At 39.4% G+C, this 16,282-nt stretch overlaps 1 protein-coding gene across 1 annotated transcript in view; it reads left to right on the top strand.

The window, feature by feature from the left end:
* The window catches only part of TENM1 (teneurin transmembrane protein 1), a 785,358-nt gene that overhangs the window by 450,301 nt on the left and 318,775 nt on the right, over positions 1-16,282 (top strand). Inside the window, exon 6 of the mRNA XM_035008354.1 lies at positions 2,749-2,986. Coding sequence (XP_034864245.1) covers positions 2,749-2,986 — 238 coding nt within the window. The remainder of the gene's footprint in view (positions 1-2,748; positions 2,987-16,282) is intronic.

Genomic DNA, 16,282 nt, shown 5'->3' with positions numbered 1-16,282 from the left:
AAAAGCTCTTAGGGATTTTACTCTGTACCTAGCACTGTGCTCATGTGACATGCAAGAAAAGTAGAAGATGATCTTGCTCTAAGAAATATGCAGTCCATTTTGGTAGATAAGACAAAAACATGGGATAACAAGAGAATACTATAATATTGCAAACTCAGGGGCCAAAGTTATGATAAAAATAGTAAATGGTAAAGTCAGAGAAGACAGTCATATTTATTTTCCAAAATAGCATATGGAAAAAAAGTGCTGGGCTGGGTGGGAATCATCAGACATAAGCAGACAAATTCATACAAGTTGAATGACTTTGAACAAGTCACTTTACCTCTCTGAGCCTTGGGTTCCTCATCTGTAAAATGGAGAGGGGAGGAAGGAGACCTGAACTAGGTGATCCCTATGGTCATTTCCAGTCTGAAAGTTTCGTCCTTCTACTACATTTAATAAATGCGTAGTCACTGACATACTATGTCCAAGCACATTTTATATGAATTAAATTTAATTGCTAAGAGAAAGGATTATTATCTCCATTTTACAAATGAGGAGAGGCAGAATCCAAACCCAGGTTTGCCGTTACCCCCAAATTCTATGCTCTTTCCACGATGCTGCACTGCATACTATTACACCAAACCACCTTCCTTTTCGATGCTTAAGGAGATAAGATCTAAGGAGGGAAGCAGACATATAAACAAATAACCACAATGGAAGGTGGTATGTCATAAGTGAAAAATCCAGAAGATGTGGAGGGTTCTGTGTCTCTAAATCTTAAGGAGGTAAAGAGAGCTTGTATTACAAAGGTCTACAATGTAGTGAGTGGAGCATTGGCCAGAGAGTCAGAAGATGTGGGTTCTAGTTTGGGCCATGCCCAGTGTCCCTGGACAAGCTGTTCTCTGGACATCAGTTTTCTCATCTGCAAAATGAAAGGATTTTCAAGGTCTTTTGGGTTCCAGCATTCAGTGCTTTTCTGAGTCCAAAGATGGAAAGCATGCTTCTAGTTATGGTTATGAATATGAGCCCTGAGGTTTAAAAAAATTAATGAGATGTTAAGTGCTTGTGATGATATTTTTAGTGGATATGGGATTTGGGCTGGGCCTGGAATAATGGGTTGATTTCGAAAATTCATGAAGCATTTTAGTTCCTTTTAAATAACCAAGGGTAGCTGATTATCTAAAGGAATATTTTGTATCAAAATGAATTATCACTACTCCTTTCCCTATCTATCTTTTGTACAACTTCCTTTTTCATATAGCAAGTTTATTTAAAGGGAGAGCCATCTATAGGAGAAAACATAGCCAAGAATTTGTCATGCTCTTGGGGCACCGGTATCATTTTAAAATATGAAAACCATGCCAGTGTCTTCGAAATTCAAGTTGGAGGTAGAGGGATGGAAAGAAGTTATTTTTTTCCATGTGATCAGCCACTGCAAAGTGAGTCTCAGCACAAACCAGCTGAGCCCTTTTGCTAGGCATGGAAAGCCTCTGGCATTTTTCTGCTTTTTAACTCTCAGTCATTTGGGAGGTGGGACAAAGCCATGCTGTCTACAAAGTTTATCCAGAACGTGCTGGTGTTACAAGAGATCACTTGACATCTATTATGTTTCTCCTGTGGAAGAGAGGTGGCTATCAGCTACAATAGTAATTCCTTTTCAAAGGGGTTTAATTGGGGCATTTCTCGTGGGCCAAATTCTAACTCTTTGTCTATACATGTGCTTGCCAGGAAAACAGTGGGAAAATACCAAACAATAGCGACAACAGAAGTCTGAGGACCGCTGTCCCAGGCTGCCGCCACTGCAAACAGGCAGAGAAAAAAAGGGTTTCCCTTCCACCAAAGCTGCGGCTAATATGGTAGAGCTCCCAGAAAGGTGTGGCGGGTGGGGGAGGGGCGCAGACTGTGTGTTGCATGGCCATGGAAATATATATAATAACCTGAACAAACTCCTTTTCCAAGCAGCACTCTTATTTGGGGGCGGGGGGGGGGGTGCTGGCAAAGAGATGAGTTTCGTGCAGTTGAGTTCCATACTCAGGGAGCTGTTTTTCTGGAGTATGGATTTGCTCCTGTGTAGGCAGGCTAGCATCCTTTCCTGAGGTAAGCCAGAAGGTGGCCTTAAACTTTTATTTGAAGTGTCGAATGATTTTTCTTGCAACAAATTTGTGCCTTTCACTGGTATTTTCCGAAGTGAGACTTTTGCAACTGATGGAAATCTGCTCACTTCTGTTCTGTAACTTAGTGTCTTGTTGATGATTTATTTGTTCGGTAGCAGAAACTATGACAAATTGTGTGAGGCAGCCTCATTTACTTTTTAGCTGCTATAGCCCTGAAGAATTTACATGTAAATGCAACTGTGAATTTTTTTTTTTTAAGATTTTATTTATTTATTTGACAGAGAGAGACACAGCGAGAGAGGGAACACAAGCAGGGGGAGTGAGATAGGGAGAAGCAGGCTCCCCGCTGAGCAGGGAGCCGTATGTGGGGCTCGATCCCAGGACCCCGGGATCATGACCTGAGCCGAAGGCAGACGCTTAATGGCTGAGCCACCCAGGCGCCCCGCAACTGTGAATGTTTTACATTTCGTAAGCGTGCTGCACGTGTTTTTGTAAGTTAAGTGACATTTTTATAGATAGACTGAACTTAAAGCTCTGCCCCCACCCCACAGGTTATATTCTTCTGAAATCCTCAGTCTGACAAGCTGTGTTTTCCTGACTGCCAAGTGGGAGAGTAAGTCTCTATTTGGTGTTTTTCTTCTCTCCTCTTTAGACATGCAGAGCAGCCCACACAACCAGTTCACCTTCAGACCCCTCCCGCCGCCGCCGCCGCCTCCGCATGCGTGCACCTGTGCCAGGAAACCACCCCCTGCAGCCGACTCTCTTCAGAGATCAATGACTACCCGCAGCCAGCCCAGCCCAGCTGCTCCAGCTCCCCCAACCAGTACACAGGACTCGGTTCATCTGCATAACAGCTGGGTCTTGAATAGCAACATACCATTGGAGACCAGGTACTTGAGCTATTATTGATCCCAATAACTTAAATATTGGCAGAAGATGATTCCACCGAGTGCAGAAACTCATTTCACCGTAGACATCTGCAGAGACACACGAATGCACACGGAGATGCACACCCAGATGCCTGGGCAGAAGGCAGACCCCTCTGCGGGCACAGGAGCGCACACAGGCGCACACATCTAGACTCGGGCACACTCACCGACACAGACCAAAGCAGATTCACGTGGAAAGATGAAACCACAGGTGCATAAACACCCCACAGGCAGCCACCCCCTAAAGCATATGAAACGAAGCAATTATCTAAACTATCAATGTGTCCTCCGTGTAAAAGGCACTCGCCCCTTGTTTTAGGAAACTGCAACATTACAGGAAAATCCAAACACAATTGGAGGAACAGTGACAATTTGGATTTTATTGTAAGATTCTTTCAAAAAGTAAGTTGCCTTCAAACATTTTTAAAAAGGATTCGCTTCATAGATTGGAGGTCCGTGTGTACTTTTAAAAACTCGATTCTGCCTCTAGGGTGTTTGGTCTTTTGACAAAAAAGTTTGCCTCTATTTTCTGGCACTTCACATATTTAGGTTTTAAGATTCACTCTTTAAATCTTCGTCATGGGATTAAAGTTACAGTTCTAGGTCTCCGGGTCATAATAGACTTTAGCACTAGAGGCGATTAAATGAGAAATTATTCATCATTTCTAGACACTCCCTCTTAAATTAAAAATTACAACTTCCTATTAACATAGACATTACCTAATAAAACATATGATTTTGTTATCTTTTAAGTTCAAGGACTTCCCCTTGCCTTATTTAGATCTACTACCAAAGCTTTTTCTGAACACATTTGTATGTAAACAATGGGTATAATATATCACTTGATAAGCAATGTGTGCTGTCAACTCTGATCAATTTCCATCCCAATATCTGGGAATTGGAATGGAAAGGGGAGGACTAATAAACCCACATTATAAGACTGCTTGTTTGTTTTTGTTTTTTTTCATAGCAGGTTAAGTTATATGCCAGGCATGGCATCAGTGTATATGTCACCACCAACAAACTGAGAGCATTATGGCTCAAATCCAGGAAACTCTATATCATCCATCACTACTAGATTAAATAGATTCATAAACTGATATTTCTGTTATCTCCCAAGAGAAAATATAGCAGTCCGTTCTGATGGTGAAGATAACCCAATTAGAAGTGTATGAGTGATAGTGTTTGTGTATCATTTCTTTTTTTTTTTTTTAATGAAAGAGGGAGGTGAATGAGGTGAGAGAAGCAGAGAACAATGTGTATCTTTAAGGAGTTTTTGCGAATGTTGGTGATTTACTCACTCCTTTTTAAAATTTATTTACTCAAAAAAAATTTATTTACTCACTCTTTTAATTCTTTTGTGGCGCTTGGTGATAGAGAGCTAAGGAAACAGTGGGGCAATCTGGTTATCTAGTGATCATGACAAGCAAAACACACTCCTTCCCTCTAAGAAGCCCAATAACAGGAAATCTGGAAGGAGGGTGGGGAATGGGGCTCAGGCAAAAGGAAAGAGAAAACTATTCTTATTTGAAGTGTACATCTAAGCGTGTTTGTACAAACTGCACCCACGGACCTTCTGTATCCATGCAAGGAATGTATTAATTGGTCTCAGCTTCATAAGACGCAGAGAAGAACATAAGTTTTCATGTGAGATTGTGCAGAGAGTACCTTTTTAGTACGTTTGGGAATATATTCAGTATCACAAAGATGAATTTTTTAAAAACCTAGAAACCCTATCAGCTTGATGAGCTAGGATTTCCCAAATATATATCCTTTGAAATGTTTGATTCACATGTAGTCAGTAAAAGGTAACTCTGGGGGCGTCCTGGCACATCGTCATGAGCCTCAGCTTCCTCATCTGTAAAAATGAATGTGGAAATGCCTGTCTCAACATGTTGTACAGATGATCGAGCTAGTGTGGCAGAAAGTGCCTCGTACATTGCAAAGCGTTATACAACTCAAAGGTAATGCTGCTATAAAAAATAAAAATTTAAAAAAATACTATTATCCTTACTAAGTGGTCACCTGCCTCTGCTTAAATAGCTCCAAAATAGGTGATTGATTTATCCCAAAGGCATTCTATTCCATCTCGAGCAACTACCGGAGGATTCTTATTGAACCCAAATCTCTTACCTCTTAACTCTGCCCATTTCTCCCAGATCTGCTTCTGTGATCTCACAGAATAAATAAAATCCCTCACACACCTGACAGCCCTTCACTCTTCCTGATCCTGTTCTTCTTTGACCTGCATGTTTCCCCAGTTCCTTCCCCAGTTCCTCACATCAGCTGGTTTCAAATCCTCCATCCTGGTCTCTTTCTTTAGAACACAGTTCTAAACTGCTGACTGCACTGCTCTTGAAGTGTCTTAGCCAAGGCTGAATGCAGGTGGGGGTTTTTATTAGGCTCCCTGGTCACAGGGAGCAGAGTTCATTCAGGTTGCCTCAAATAATTGAGAACATCTTTTCAAGATAAAGTAGTCCCCCCGCCGCCTTATTGGCGGTTTTGCTTTCTGTAGTTTCAATTACCCACTGTCAACTGTAGTCTAGAAACAGATGATCGTCCTTCTGACTTATCGTCAGAAGGTCAGTAGTAGCCTGATGCTGTGTCACAAGGCCTAGGTCATTCCCCCACTTTATCTCATCACATAGGCATTTTATCATCCCCCTTCATCACAAGAAGAAGGGTGAGTACAGTCAGGTATCTTGAGAAAGAGACCACATTCACGTAACATTCATTATAATATGTTGTTATAATTGTTCTATTTTACAATCAGTTATTGTTGTTAGTCTCGTACTGTGCCTGATGTATAAATTAAACTTTATCATAGGGATGTATAGGAAAACAGTATATATAACGTTTAGTACTATTCCTGGTTTCAGGTATCCACTGGGGATTTTGGAATGTGTCCCCCTCAGATAAGGGGGGACAACTGTATTCTCTCAGTCAGGTGAGGCCAGGGGGAGAGAAAGGGCCATATGATTAAAAAAAAAAAAAAAAGCCTACAGCGTGGCCACCTATGGCTGCCCCTTGAGCAAGGGTTGGGAACAGAGCTGATGTACCTTAGATGGAACCCTCAGCAATCACCATGATTGACTTATTCCAAAATTTGTGCTATGACTGACAATTGGTTGTCTCCTTTGTTCTTTTTTTTAAAGATTTTATTTATTTATTTATTTATTTATTTATTTATTTATTTATTTATGAGAGAGAGAGAGAGAGAGAGCACAAGCAGGGAGGTGGGAGCAGAGGGAGAGGGACAAGCAGGCTCCCCAATGAACAGGAAGCCCAATGCAGGGCTCGATCCCTGGGATCATGACCTGAGTGGAAGGCAGATGCTTAACCAACTGAGCCACCCAGTTGCCCCTGTCCCCTTTGTTCTGACTAAATATTTCCATTAATGCTGCCTACTCCAATATAAGCTTTTTTGGTGGCTACATAACACTACTGATATACATTGAGAACACTTAGTAACTGAACTCTTAAAACTTAACAAGTTCTGAGGCTAAGCCACCTTTCTTTTATTCTAAAATTAGATAGTTGGAGATTTTTGTTATTTATTTGACAGAGAATGAGAGGGAGAGAGCAACAAGCTTGGTGAGGGGCAGAGGGAGAAGCAGGCTCTCCACTGAGCAGGGAGCCTGACACGGGGCTCGATCCCGGGACTCCAGGATCATGACCTGAGCTGAAGGCAGACGCTTAACTGACTGAGCCACCCCGGCGCCCCTATAGTTGGAGGTTTTTAACTCTGTGTTTGGGATGGGGGGTACAGGTGGAGATATGTTTAGAGCCTTGATTTGGCTTAATTTGATTTTACCTTGTTAGCCTGTGGAGATGTAGTTGAATTCAAATTCTGCTATACAAAGTATTTGCATTGTATTGCTCCCATAACTGTGTCATCTGTACTTTTGTTAGGTATGCTCTCCTCATTTCTTTTTTTTTATTATTATTTGTAAGTCATTAATAAAAATGCTATTTAGGATAAGATCAAGGTTGGAGCTCTGTAGCACGCCACTGGAATCCTTCCTGTGGGTTGACACTTGTCCATCAGGCAACATTCTTTTACTAGAATACCACCCACATTTCTCCATCTTGTTTACAGGTATATCATGAGAGACCTTGTCAAATGCCTTGCTGATACCCAGATACAGTATGCCTACATTTTTACTGATCTGCCAATCCAATAGCCATGTAAAAATAGGTGAAATGAGATTTGTTTAACATGACTGGTTCTTAGAGAATTTGTGCTGCCTTCTCATGGTTACTATCTTTTTTTAAAAGTGCTTACAGATCATCCTTTTAATAACATGTTCTAGAATTGTGCACTCAGTCAACATAATATCCCTTGATCTAGTCTAAGGATCCCATGGACTTCCTGTTCCTTTTAAAAACCAAAACCAGTATGCTGTCTCCAGTCCTCTGACACATATCATCACACCACGGTCCTGAAACTTTAACAACTATGAAATCTGTGAGACTTGTCACCACTCTGGGGCAGAATTTTAATTCATTTGGAACAGTTGAGCGCCTTCTCATGAATGCTTTGACTATCTTAGGCTTCAATTTATGGTTACAGATGTTTACTTTACCCTTTTCGGTCTCTGATCATTCTTTTCCACAACGAAAGTGAGTCATTGAGAAGGCCTCCCTGATCTCGGTTATCCAGTAGCATTGCATGAGTTGTACATCTATCCTATCCATGATCTTCTTGTTCTAAACCTATATCTAAAAAAAATTTATGTCGTCTTTAGCAGGTTTTTTTTTCAAGTTTCAGGCTCATTTGGGGTATAAACCTTCTTGGCATTATTTTCATCACACCCTCTTAAATTTATTTATCCTTGATTTTCATCTCTTTCTTTTGTCCCACGTTCCTTAGAAATGTAAACTGAATGGAGAGCACCCAGTACAGGCATGCTGGTTTCAATAGGCAACAAACCTTTCCAACTCTTAATCCATCTCCTTGTTTTTTAAATGTCTCAGGGCATGGAATCACACCGTCTTCACTTTAGAAAACTGCTTTCCTAAAGTCTAAGATTTTGCTTCATAATGTACTTATGGACTCTAAGCTACAGTGGTTGTTTTCTCAAAAGGTTCCTATCACCTTAACTCACCAGTTTCTCTTTTCTAGTCGGTGAGAGAAGCCAGTCTTATATTCTCTACCTTCTCGGAAGTAGAGTTTCAACAAGGGAGGTTAAAGACCTTTCATATATTTGCCTTTAGTTAAATGATACATCTAGCAGATGTCTTTGGAGGTGAAATCACTCATGTTTGCTACACTTTACTCTTAGGACACTTTCGTTATCTATGTTGGAAATGAGCATCCATTTCTTCCACTTGGGCAAGTGGCTTATTGGAGATTCCCTGATCCACCATCTATTAGCTGTATGAACTTGGGCATACTGTGTTAACACTGCCAAGCCTCAGTCTTCTCATCTGGAAAATAAGGATGATAGTAGCAACCTATTCATAAGGCTGTTGTGAGAATTAAAGGAGTTAATATCTGCAATGTATTTAGAGCAGCCAGGCACAGAGTAAGCACTTTGGTGAATGTTAAAATGATAATAACAACAGTAATACACAAGAAACAACTCTACTTTTGTCCTTATTTTTGTCTTCATCTAATTAAAGATGTTTCTACCCTTATGTTCATGCTTTCCCCAGGTAAACATAACATCATTTTGCTTCCTCTCTTAGTATGATTTTAAATAGAACATACTCTTTTGCCACTGTCTTCGTCCAATTGGGCTGCTGTAACAAAACGCCACAGACTGGGTTTTTTAAACAGTAAGCATTTATTTCTCACAGTTCTGGAGGCTGGAAACTCAGATCAAGGCACTGGCAAATCTGGCATCTGGTGAGAGCCCACTTCCTAGTTCATAGACAACTATCTTCTCTGTGTCCTCACATGGCAGAAAAAGCAAGGGAGCTCCCTGGGGTTTTCCATTCATAAGGTCCCATTAGGGAGATCTCCACCCTCATGACCTATCCACCTCCTAAAGGCTCCACCTCCAAATACCAACACACTGGAGATTAGGTTTCAACATGTGGGTCTTGGGGGGATACATTCAATTTCTAGCAACCACCAAATTCCAATCATTAGAATCATTCCCTCCCTTAGGTTGTGATGGCCCATGTCCATGAGGCTTTGTAAGACTGCCCTGTGGTAAATCTTCAGAACAGCTTTCAGATTGTTACCTGCCTTGTGTCATTCATAGAAATAATTCCCCCACTACCCAGTATATTCAGAATTATGTCCTTCCCTGAGTCCTCCCTTACTCAGAGATCAGCCTTTCCAGCTCCACCTCTAAGCCTTTTCTTGGATTATCTTTTTTTGTGGTGGGATGAAAGGAGTGTCTTTTGCAACTGAGAAAGATGGACACATCGCCAAGATCGAGATGGAGAGTCTGGGTGATGTGCATAAGCGTATGTGCTCAAATTACCGCTGGACTAAGCTACTTCATATAGTTGTGAATTGGGACACATTACTTAACTTCCACGGGCCTCAATTCCCCATCTGTTCTGTGGAGAAAATGACAGATCATCCCTTGTGTGGTTGTTCTGAGAACTGCATAAGATAATCCCTGTAAAATGTCTGCTCAGAGCTGGGCACATAGAAAATGTACAATAAACAACATTTTCAATATAAGAGCGTGGCACTGACATGCTGGCAAAGAGAAGAATTCAGAGTCACGACAGTTCCAAGGTCAGAAGTAGCAAACCCTGGTCAGATTTTGAACCCAGGCTGTAGGGCCAGGGTCTTTACATTCAACCACTTTCTGTAGTAAAGAAGGCAAAGTGAAATAAATAACAATACCATAGTGCTTTATTAACTTTGAGTAATTCCAAGGTAGGAACACTTGGAGGTGGTAGATCTAACCCTGAGGAAGTGTTGAGGTAGGGAAATGGGAAAGTAGAAATTTTTCTGAGAAAATGGCCTGAAAGTAATTTACTACTAATAATAAATAAAATTAATAATAAAATCATGAGGCAGCAATAGGTGAAAAATGGAGGAACAGGCATTCTGGAAAGAGTGTATTATACTCAAAGGCATGCATGGTGACCAGTTATCCATTCAGTAATATTAGGCATTATCCTTTCTATTCTTCCCCTCCCTCTTCCTCCATTTGCCATTTATTTTTTTTTGAAGATTTAATTAATTATTTGAAAGAGAGAGCGCTCATGTGCAAGTGGGAGGAGGGGCAGAGGAAGAGTACCTCAAGTAGACTCCCTACTGAGCGCAGAGCCTAACTGCAGGGCTCCACCCCACAACCCTGAGATCACGACCTGAGCCAAAATCATGAGTCAGACGCTTAACTGACTGAGCCACCCAGGCACCCTCTCCATTTGCCATTTAAACCCTTTCTGGTTTGAGAACAAGTATATTCCTTTTAATACTAATAAGAGATAATCATTCTGGAACCAAAGTCCATACTTTTTAAGCTATGATCCAGAAATCAAAATTTCATTCTGAAACTCCTGCTGTTAAATTGCCATATTCTCCTTCCTTATCCAGAGACTTGTCCTTGGATGTACTTCAGTTTGCAGATCTTTTATTCTGATTCTTCTCCAGAAAGTCTCTCTTCCCCTGCCTGTGGGATGAGCCTCAATCCCAAAGTGGTTCTGTACCTTTAGTGGTACAGTGTTGTGCCTTCTTCATGAAAGTTGGAAGAGTGATTAAGAGTGTTGATTGTAGAAACCAACAGATGTGGGTTTGAGTTTCAATTCTGCTCCTTATTACCTGTCTATATTTGGGCAAATTATTGCACCTTTCTGAACCTTAGTTTCCTGACCTTAAACCTGGGTTAATAACACTCATTTTCATAAGGTTGTGACAAGGATTATTTTAGACCTCACATGTGATTTACACTCATTTTAGTTTCCTCCCTCTTTCTGTTCTTCCTCTGTGGCATATTCCTCCTTTCTCTATTCCATTGGCACTGGCTTTTGTTCCATTCTAGCTTCTCAGAATCCCGACTTAACCACTTTCCTTTCTGTATTGCTCTCTCTATTCTGTCCACACATTCTGTATGTGAGTAGATTGCTCTGCCTTTAACACAAGGCTAAATGGAGTAGTACTCATTTCTGTCAGGAACTCAAACATAACCCATTCCCCAGAGAAAACTGGGACAGTTCTCTTAGCTTCTTGACCTCTTCATCCAGATTTACTTTGAAGTGGAATTATGGTCATTTTTGGAAAATTGTTTCCCTTATTTACTCTCTTCGCTGTCCCTCAATTCAAACTCCTAACTCAAAGTTTACTTGATACTCTTACTCATGGGGAATTTTTGGCCAAGTATTGGCTCTAGACCTTAACTTGAACCAGCTCTCAGAAATGATGATGGACATTAACCATGATCTATTCACCATAATGAGTCCTACTCAAAGATTTTGCTGTGATATTTAATACTATTGAGGACTTGGATTTGATATTAACATAACTGCTTCAACTCACAAAGACAAATCGGAATTGTGTGGGGGAGTCATGCCTGGCCAGAAGAGGGGGTAGCAAGTATTTTCATTGACTTTTAGCATATTCTGACAGATGGCTGTAGCTTGGGATGAGGCTAACTGCCCTTGCTGACTTTAGGCCAGTGTGAGAGTCAACAGGGTTATTTTGACAAAAGAAGAGCCAGGGCCATTGATGGAGGAGATGTTGGCAAAGAATGGAAAGAGAAATGAAATCTATATGACCCATGTTCGTGACCAGACTTCTAGAGCTGGTGTCTATCTTGGGGAAATAAGAAGAAATAAATACTCATTAGTAGTGATGGCAGTGATTTAAGTCTCTATGGAATAATACTCTTTAAATATTAACCCATAAGTGTAAATTCTCCAGTGGTAGTTATATTTCTTTGTTACATAGTACTGCTAAAATACACCTAACATTTATAAGTAGGATTTTTTCTTTAGTACATTTGCAATGGAAAAATAGATTTGGAGACATAATTTTTTTCTTTCAATAATGACTAGAGAAAAAAAAAGCTCAGAATGTACATATTCAGTGCTTAGATCCAACAATATCTCATGCTTTAATCCTTTAACAGCAATGGGGTTAGCAAAATCTATCTTCAGCCACAGATTTAAAGATTCTTTTTAAGACAGGAAAAGACTTCGTAGAAGTAATCTATGCCCTGTAAATCCTGTTTACTACAGATGAGCAGGAATCAACCAAGCTTTTCAGCCTACACCAAATGATGGATGTGGAATATGTTGAATTTACATGAAGAAGAATTCTGGAGCCTTAAAAATATATTTTACATATTGAGAGTAAAAATAGATCTACAATAGTCTATTGTGCTTAGGCAGTGAAGAGCAGTATTTTGGAGATTATCGTGATACAGTCTCTAATCACTTTGGTGGTTTTGATTTGACTATTTTTAGTTTCACTTTCAAAGTATAAGCCATAGGCAAACATAATGTGTTTCATTTTATAAGGAAAGGAAATTTCACCATAGGTGAGATGAAATCTGGTGTTAATATGGAGAAGATTTTTTTTTTAGCAATTCAAATGTGAATCTAAACAGATGTTTTGGGGGAATTTTAAAAAATGAGTTGATTGGTGAAATATGTGAGTGTAGCAAACCAAAATTAAATTTTATTTTTTTAAAGATTTTATTTATTTATTTGAGAGAGAAAGAGGCAGAGGGAGAGGGAAAAGCAATCTCCCCACTGAGCAGGGAGCCTGATACAGGGCTTGATCCCAGGACCCTAGGATCATGACCTGAGCCAAAGGCAGACACCCAACCAGCTGAGCCACCCAGGTACCCCCAAAATTAAATTTTAGAGGAATCTCTGTACCAAACTTTTTGCCTCCCATCCATCATATATATTTACCTACCCTGGGTTGTATATTTAAAATAGAAATATCTGGTTTTGATCAAGAGAGAAACTAGTTCTTAACTTCATTGACTACAAAGTTACTTATCCAGTTAATCGTAATAAATATTTTCATTGCCATGTCAAGTTAATAGACACTTGTCTATTTTACTAGAAGTATGAAATATATTTGAAGTAGCAAAGAATGATTTTCCAGTTATTCTCCTTATATTCTACAGAGGTGTGTGTTTGTGTGTGTGTGTGTGCGTGCGCACGTGTGTGTGTATCAAAGACATTCTACTAAACATCTCCCTTTGGGAGAATCCAGCTGGTTCTTTATTAATTCCACAACATAAAAATGTTTGTAGCTTTAAAAGCAAAAGATAAGATCAGGTTAAGTCTTGAGGTCTTTGAAATGTCTGTAAGAGTTGTGAAAGTGTGGTACTGACTATTCCATTTAAAGAACAAGAAAACTCAAAAAAATTTGCCCCCTTTGGCAAACAGATAAGCAAATAAACAGTAACATCTGCTTCTCCATCCTGTTAATCTTTTTTGGTGTGATATCTGAGAATATAAGAATGTGTATAATGTGAATATTTTAAATGAAAAACAGTTCAATATAAATACTATGATAAATTAATTCTAGCATAAATAGGTTTTTGCAAATTTTGACAAATATTTGTTGAGTGCCCACCATGGATCAGCCAGTGTCCTAGTTGCTGGGGCTACAACAGAGAACAAAACAGACAAAATCTCTGCCTTTATGGAGCTTACATTTTAGTGGGGGGGCCAGCCTTTATCCTCAAATTTAATTATATTGAGGCTAATAATATTGCAGGACTAGGGGTCTATAGATGTAGTATGGGAGAGGGAGGAGAGGAGTCAAAGATACCTCTTAGAAGCCTTTCTTTACCTGCCTTCACTTCCCCACAGCACCTTTCATAGAATTTTCCCTTATCTGTGGGCTAGCATTCTGTGCATATGTCTATGAAGACCTTATTCCATTGTATATTTGCACTCTCCAAATATTTTATTTACTTGTCTTTATTCTCTGTTGCAACTTGAGTGAAAGACTATGTCTTCTTTTTTTGCTTTGATTCCTCAATGCTTAGCTCATATTGTTTAACAAAATTTTTGTAAGGTATATGGACAGACAGAGTAACTGAGCAGGGAATTACAGATGGAGTAGATTTCTGAAATCAGAAATAGTATTTGGTAGAAGCAGACAATGAGTTTTGTTTGGGAAATATTGAAACATCCATGTGGGACATCCGTATTGGAAATGCTCAATATCCAATAAATAGTTGAAAATAAGGATCTGGGTCCCAGGAGAGAAAGAAAGAGAAAGTTTTTCTCCTATCACCTACCAAATGCTTGCTACATGCTGAACATTGCATCAAGCCATTATCACATTTATTCTTAACTTATATTTTTTTAAAACTGAGGCTTAGAGAAGTTGAACAATACGTTGCAAGGGCAGCAGTTAGTATGTAACGGAGCTAGTTCACTCCTGTGTCTGTCTGATTCCAGAGCTCATGATTGACATGAATAATGGAGAGTTTCATAGGTAGACATAATAATTGAATTTCCATGAATGATGGAGGAAGTACTGAAAAACCTAGACAGAGTTTAGTGCAAGAAGAAGACCATAAACCAAACCATCAGAACACTTACATCTTAGGAGTTCATGAAGGAAAACAAGCCAGCATAGGTGACTGAGGAGTAATCATGAGAGAGAAGACACAACAGAAAAATTTCAAGATCATCATCACGGTTTTCAAATGCTTCAGAGGAGTCAACTAGAATATGGATGAGAAGAAACTATTCATTCTGTCAACTACAGACTTGTTGACTTTGAAGCAGTCAATTTCAGTAGAGTGATGAGATTTAAGCTAGACTGAAGTGGGTTGGAAGAATTGGTAAGTGGTAAGAAAATGGAAGTGGAAGGTAAACTATTCTGAAATAAAATAGTAGATTGAGAGGAAGCTGAATTAGAACAAAACTTTCATATAAATTGGAAGGAGGAAAAAACAGAGGGGGGATTCCATTCAGTGTGGATGTAGACAGTAGTTACTAGGAGAGCAGCGTAGTTGACAGAAAGAAACCAACAGACCAAGCTGGAGATCAAGATTCCTTACTGGTAACAAATACGGAAACTTGCAGGAAAGGGCACGTAATGCTGAAGACCACCTCATGACCCCGCACAGTGCTACAAGCTTCCCAGGTTGCCAGGTTTCAACAAGGGCATACAGCTGATGATGCCACCACCTCTGGGGAATCATAAATCCCTTAGCGGTAAGAAGTTTGCTTTTCCTATTCTTATACTAGAACATGGCATTATATCCTTGCACCCTTATTTAAAGTTGGCTCAAATATAAGTCTTATTTCCAAGGGCAAGCAGCTAAGATTGGCCAACCCAAGATTAGAATTCAGACTTCCTGTCTCCATCTGGCATACATGAAACACTAGGCAGTCCCCTGTTGCTGATGAAGATACTTAATAGTGATATATGTACACACAGGGCTTTCATTGACATTATAAAAGCTAACTTATGATTATTTCCAATTCAACTATCAAAATATCAAGTATAACATAAAAACACAGATATCATTGATTTTTTCCTTGTGTGGCATAATATTACCCTCCCAAGTAAATTGACTTTCTTCTGGAAGAAAATATTCACAATCTGCTATTTCCCCTACCTTTCGACTAAAATAACTGTTCTTCTTTAAAATCTATAACAGTCTTATTCTTCCACATTTTGTCATTTACTATACTGAATAGTATTTTATGGTAACATGACTGGTTGCTTTTTAGTAGATGCACTTGCAACTAAATGCTTTTTCTTATTTGCTATCTTCAAAAGACTCAGATTTTAGACAATATGTATTGTATATATGTGTGTGTATGTCTGTGTGCAAATGTGGTCATATGTGCTTATGTATGTGTGTAGGTATAAGTTTCTGTTGTTCAGAGCCCTTTCGCTGGTTGTTTCATTTTAAACTCTAAACAACCCTGGGAAGGCAGGCATAACAGAAAGAATGCCCAATTTAAAAATAAGGAAACTAAGTCGTGGGAAATTTTACTAATGTGTCCATGTGGCAGTTTAGAGCAAGAGTTGGGACTAGAATTCAAGTTTCCATGCAGCCAAGCCAGTATTCTTTGCACTCTAACAGTTTGTCTCTGGAATGTAAAGAACCCCAAGTTACCCCTTTTTGTCTTTCAGTGAATATTTATAGTTCAGCTAAATATCCCCACCTGGAGATGTAATCTACATTTTATTCTATTCATATTAAAATCTTGATGAGCCTAAATGCCCAGAAAACTGGGGGTTCTAGTTAATTGGATTTGGTAGATAGCTTAAGGTTAAATAGAACTTTTAAAAAATTGCCATTCTTGTTGAAAATCATTCTTAAATATGAATCTACTTTCCATTTTAATCCA

Source organism: Mirounga leonina, unplaced genomic scaffold (assembly GCF_011800145.1).
Source record: "Mirounga leonina isolate KUSES-001 unplaced genomic scaffold, KU_Mleo_1.0 Mir_101664, whole genome shotgun sequence".
NCBI lineage: Eukaryota > Metazoa > Chordata > Mammalia > Carnivora > Phocidae > Mirounga > Mirounga leonina.
The sequence above is the reverse complement of the archived record's forward strand: the minus strand, read 5'-3'. Positions and strand labels throughout refer to the sequence as shown.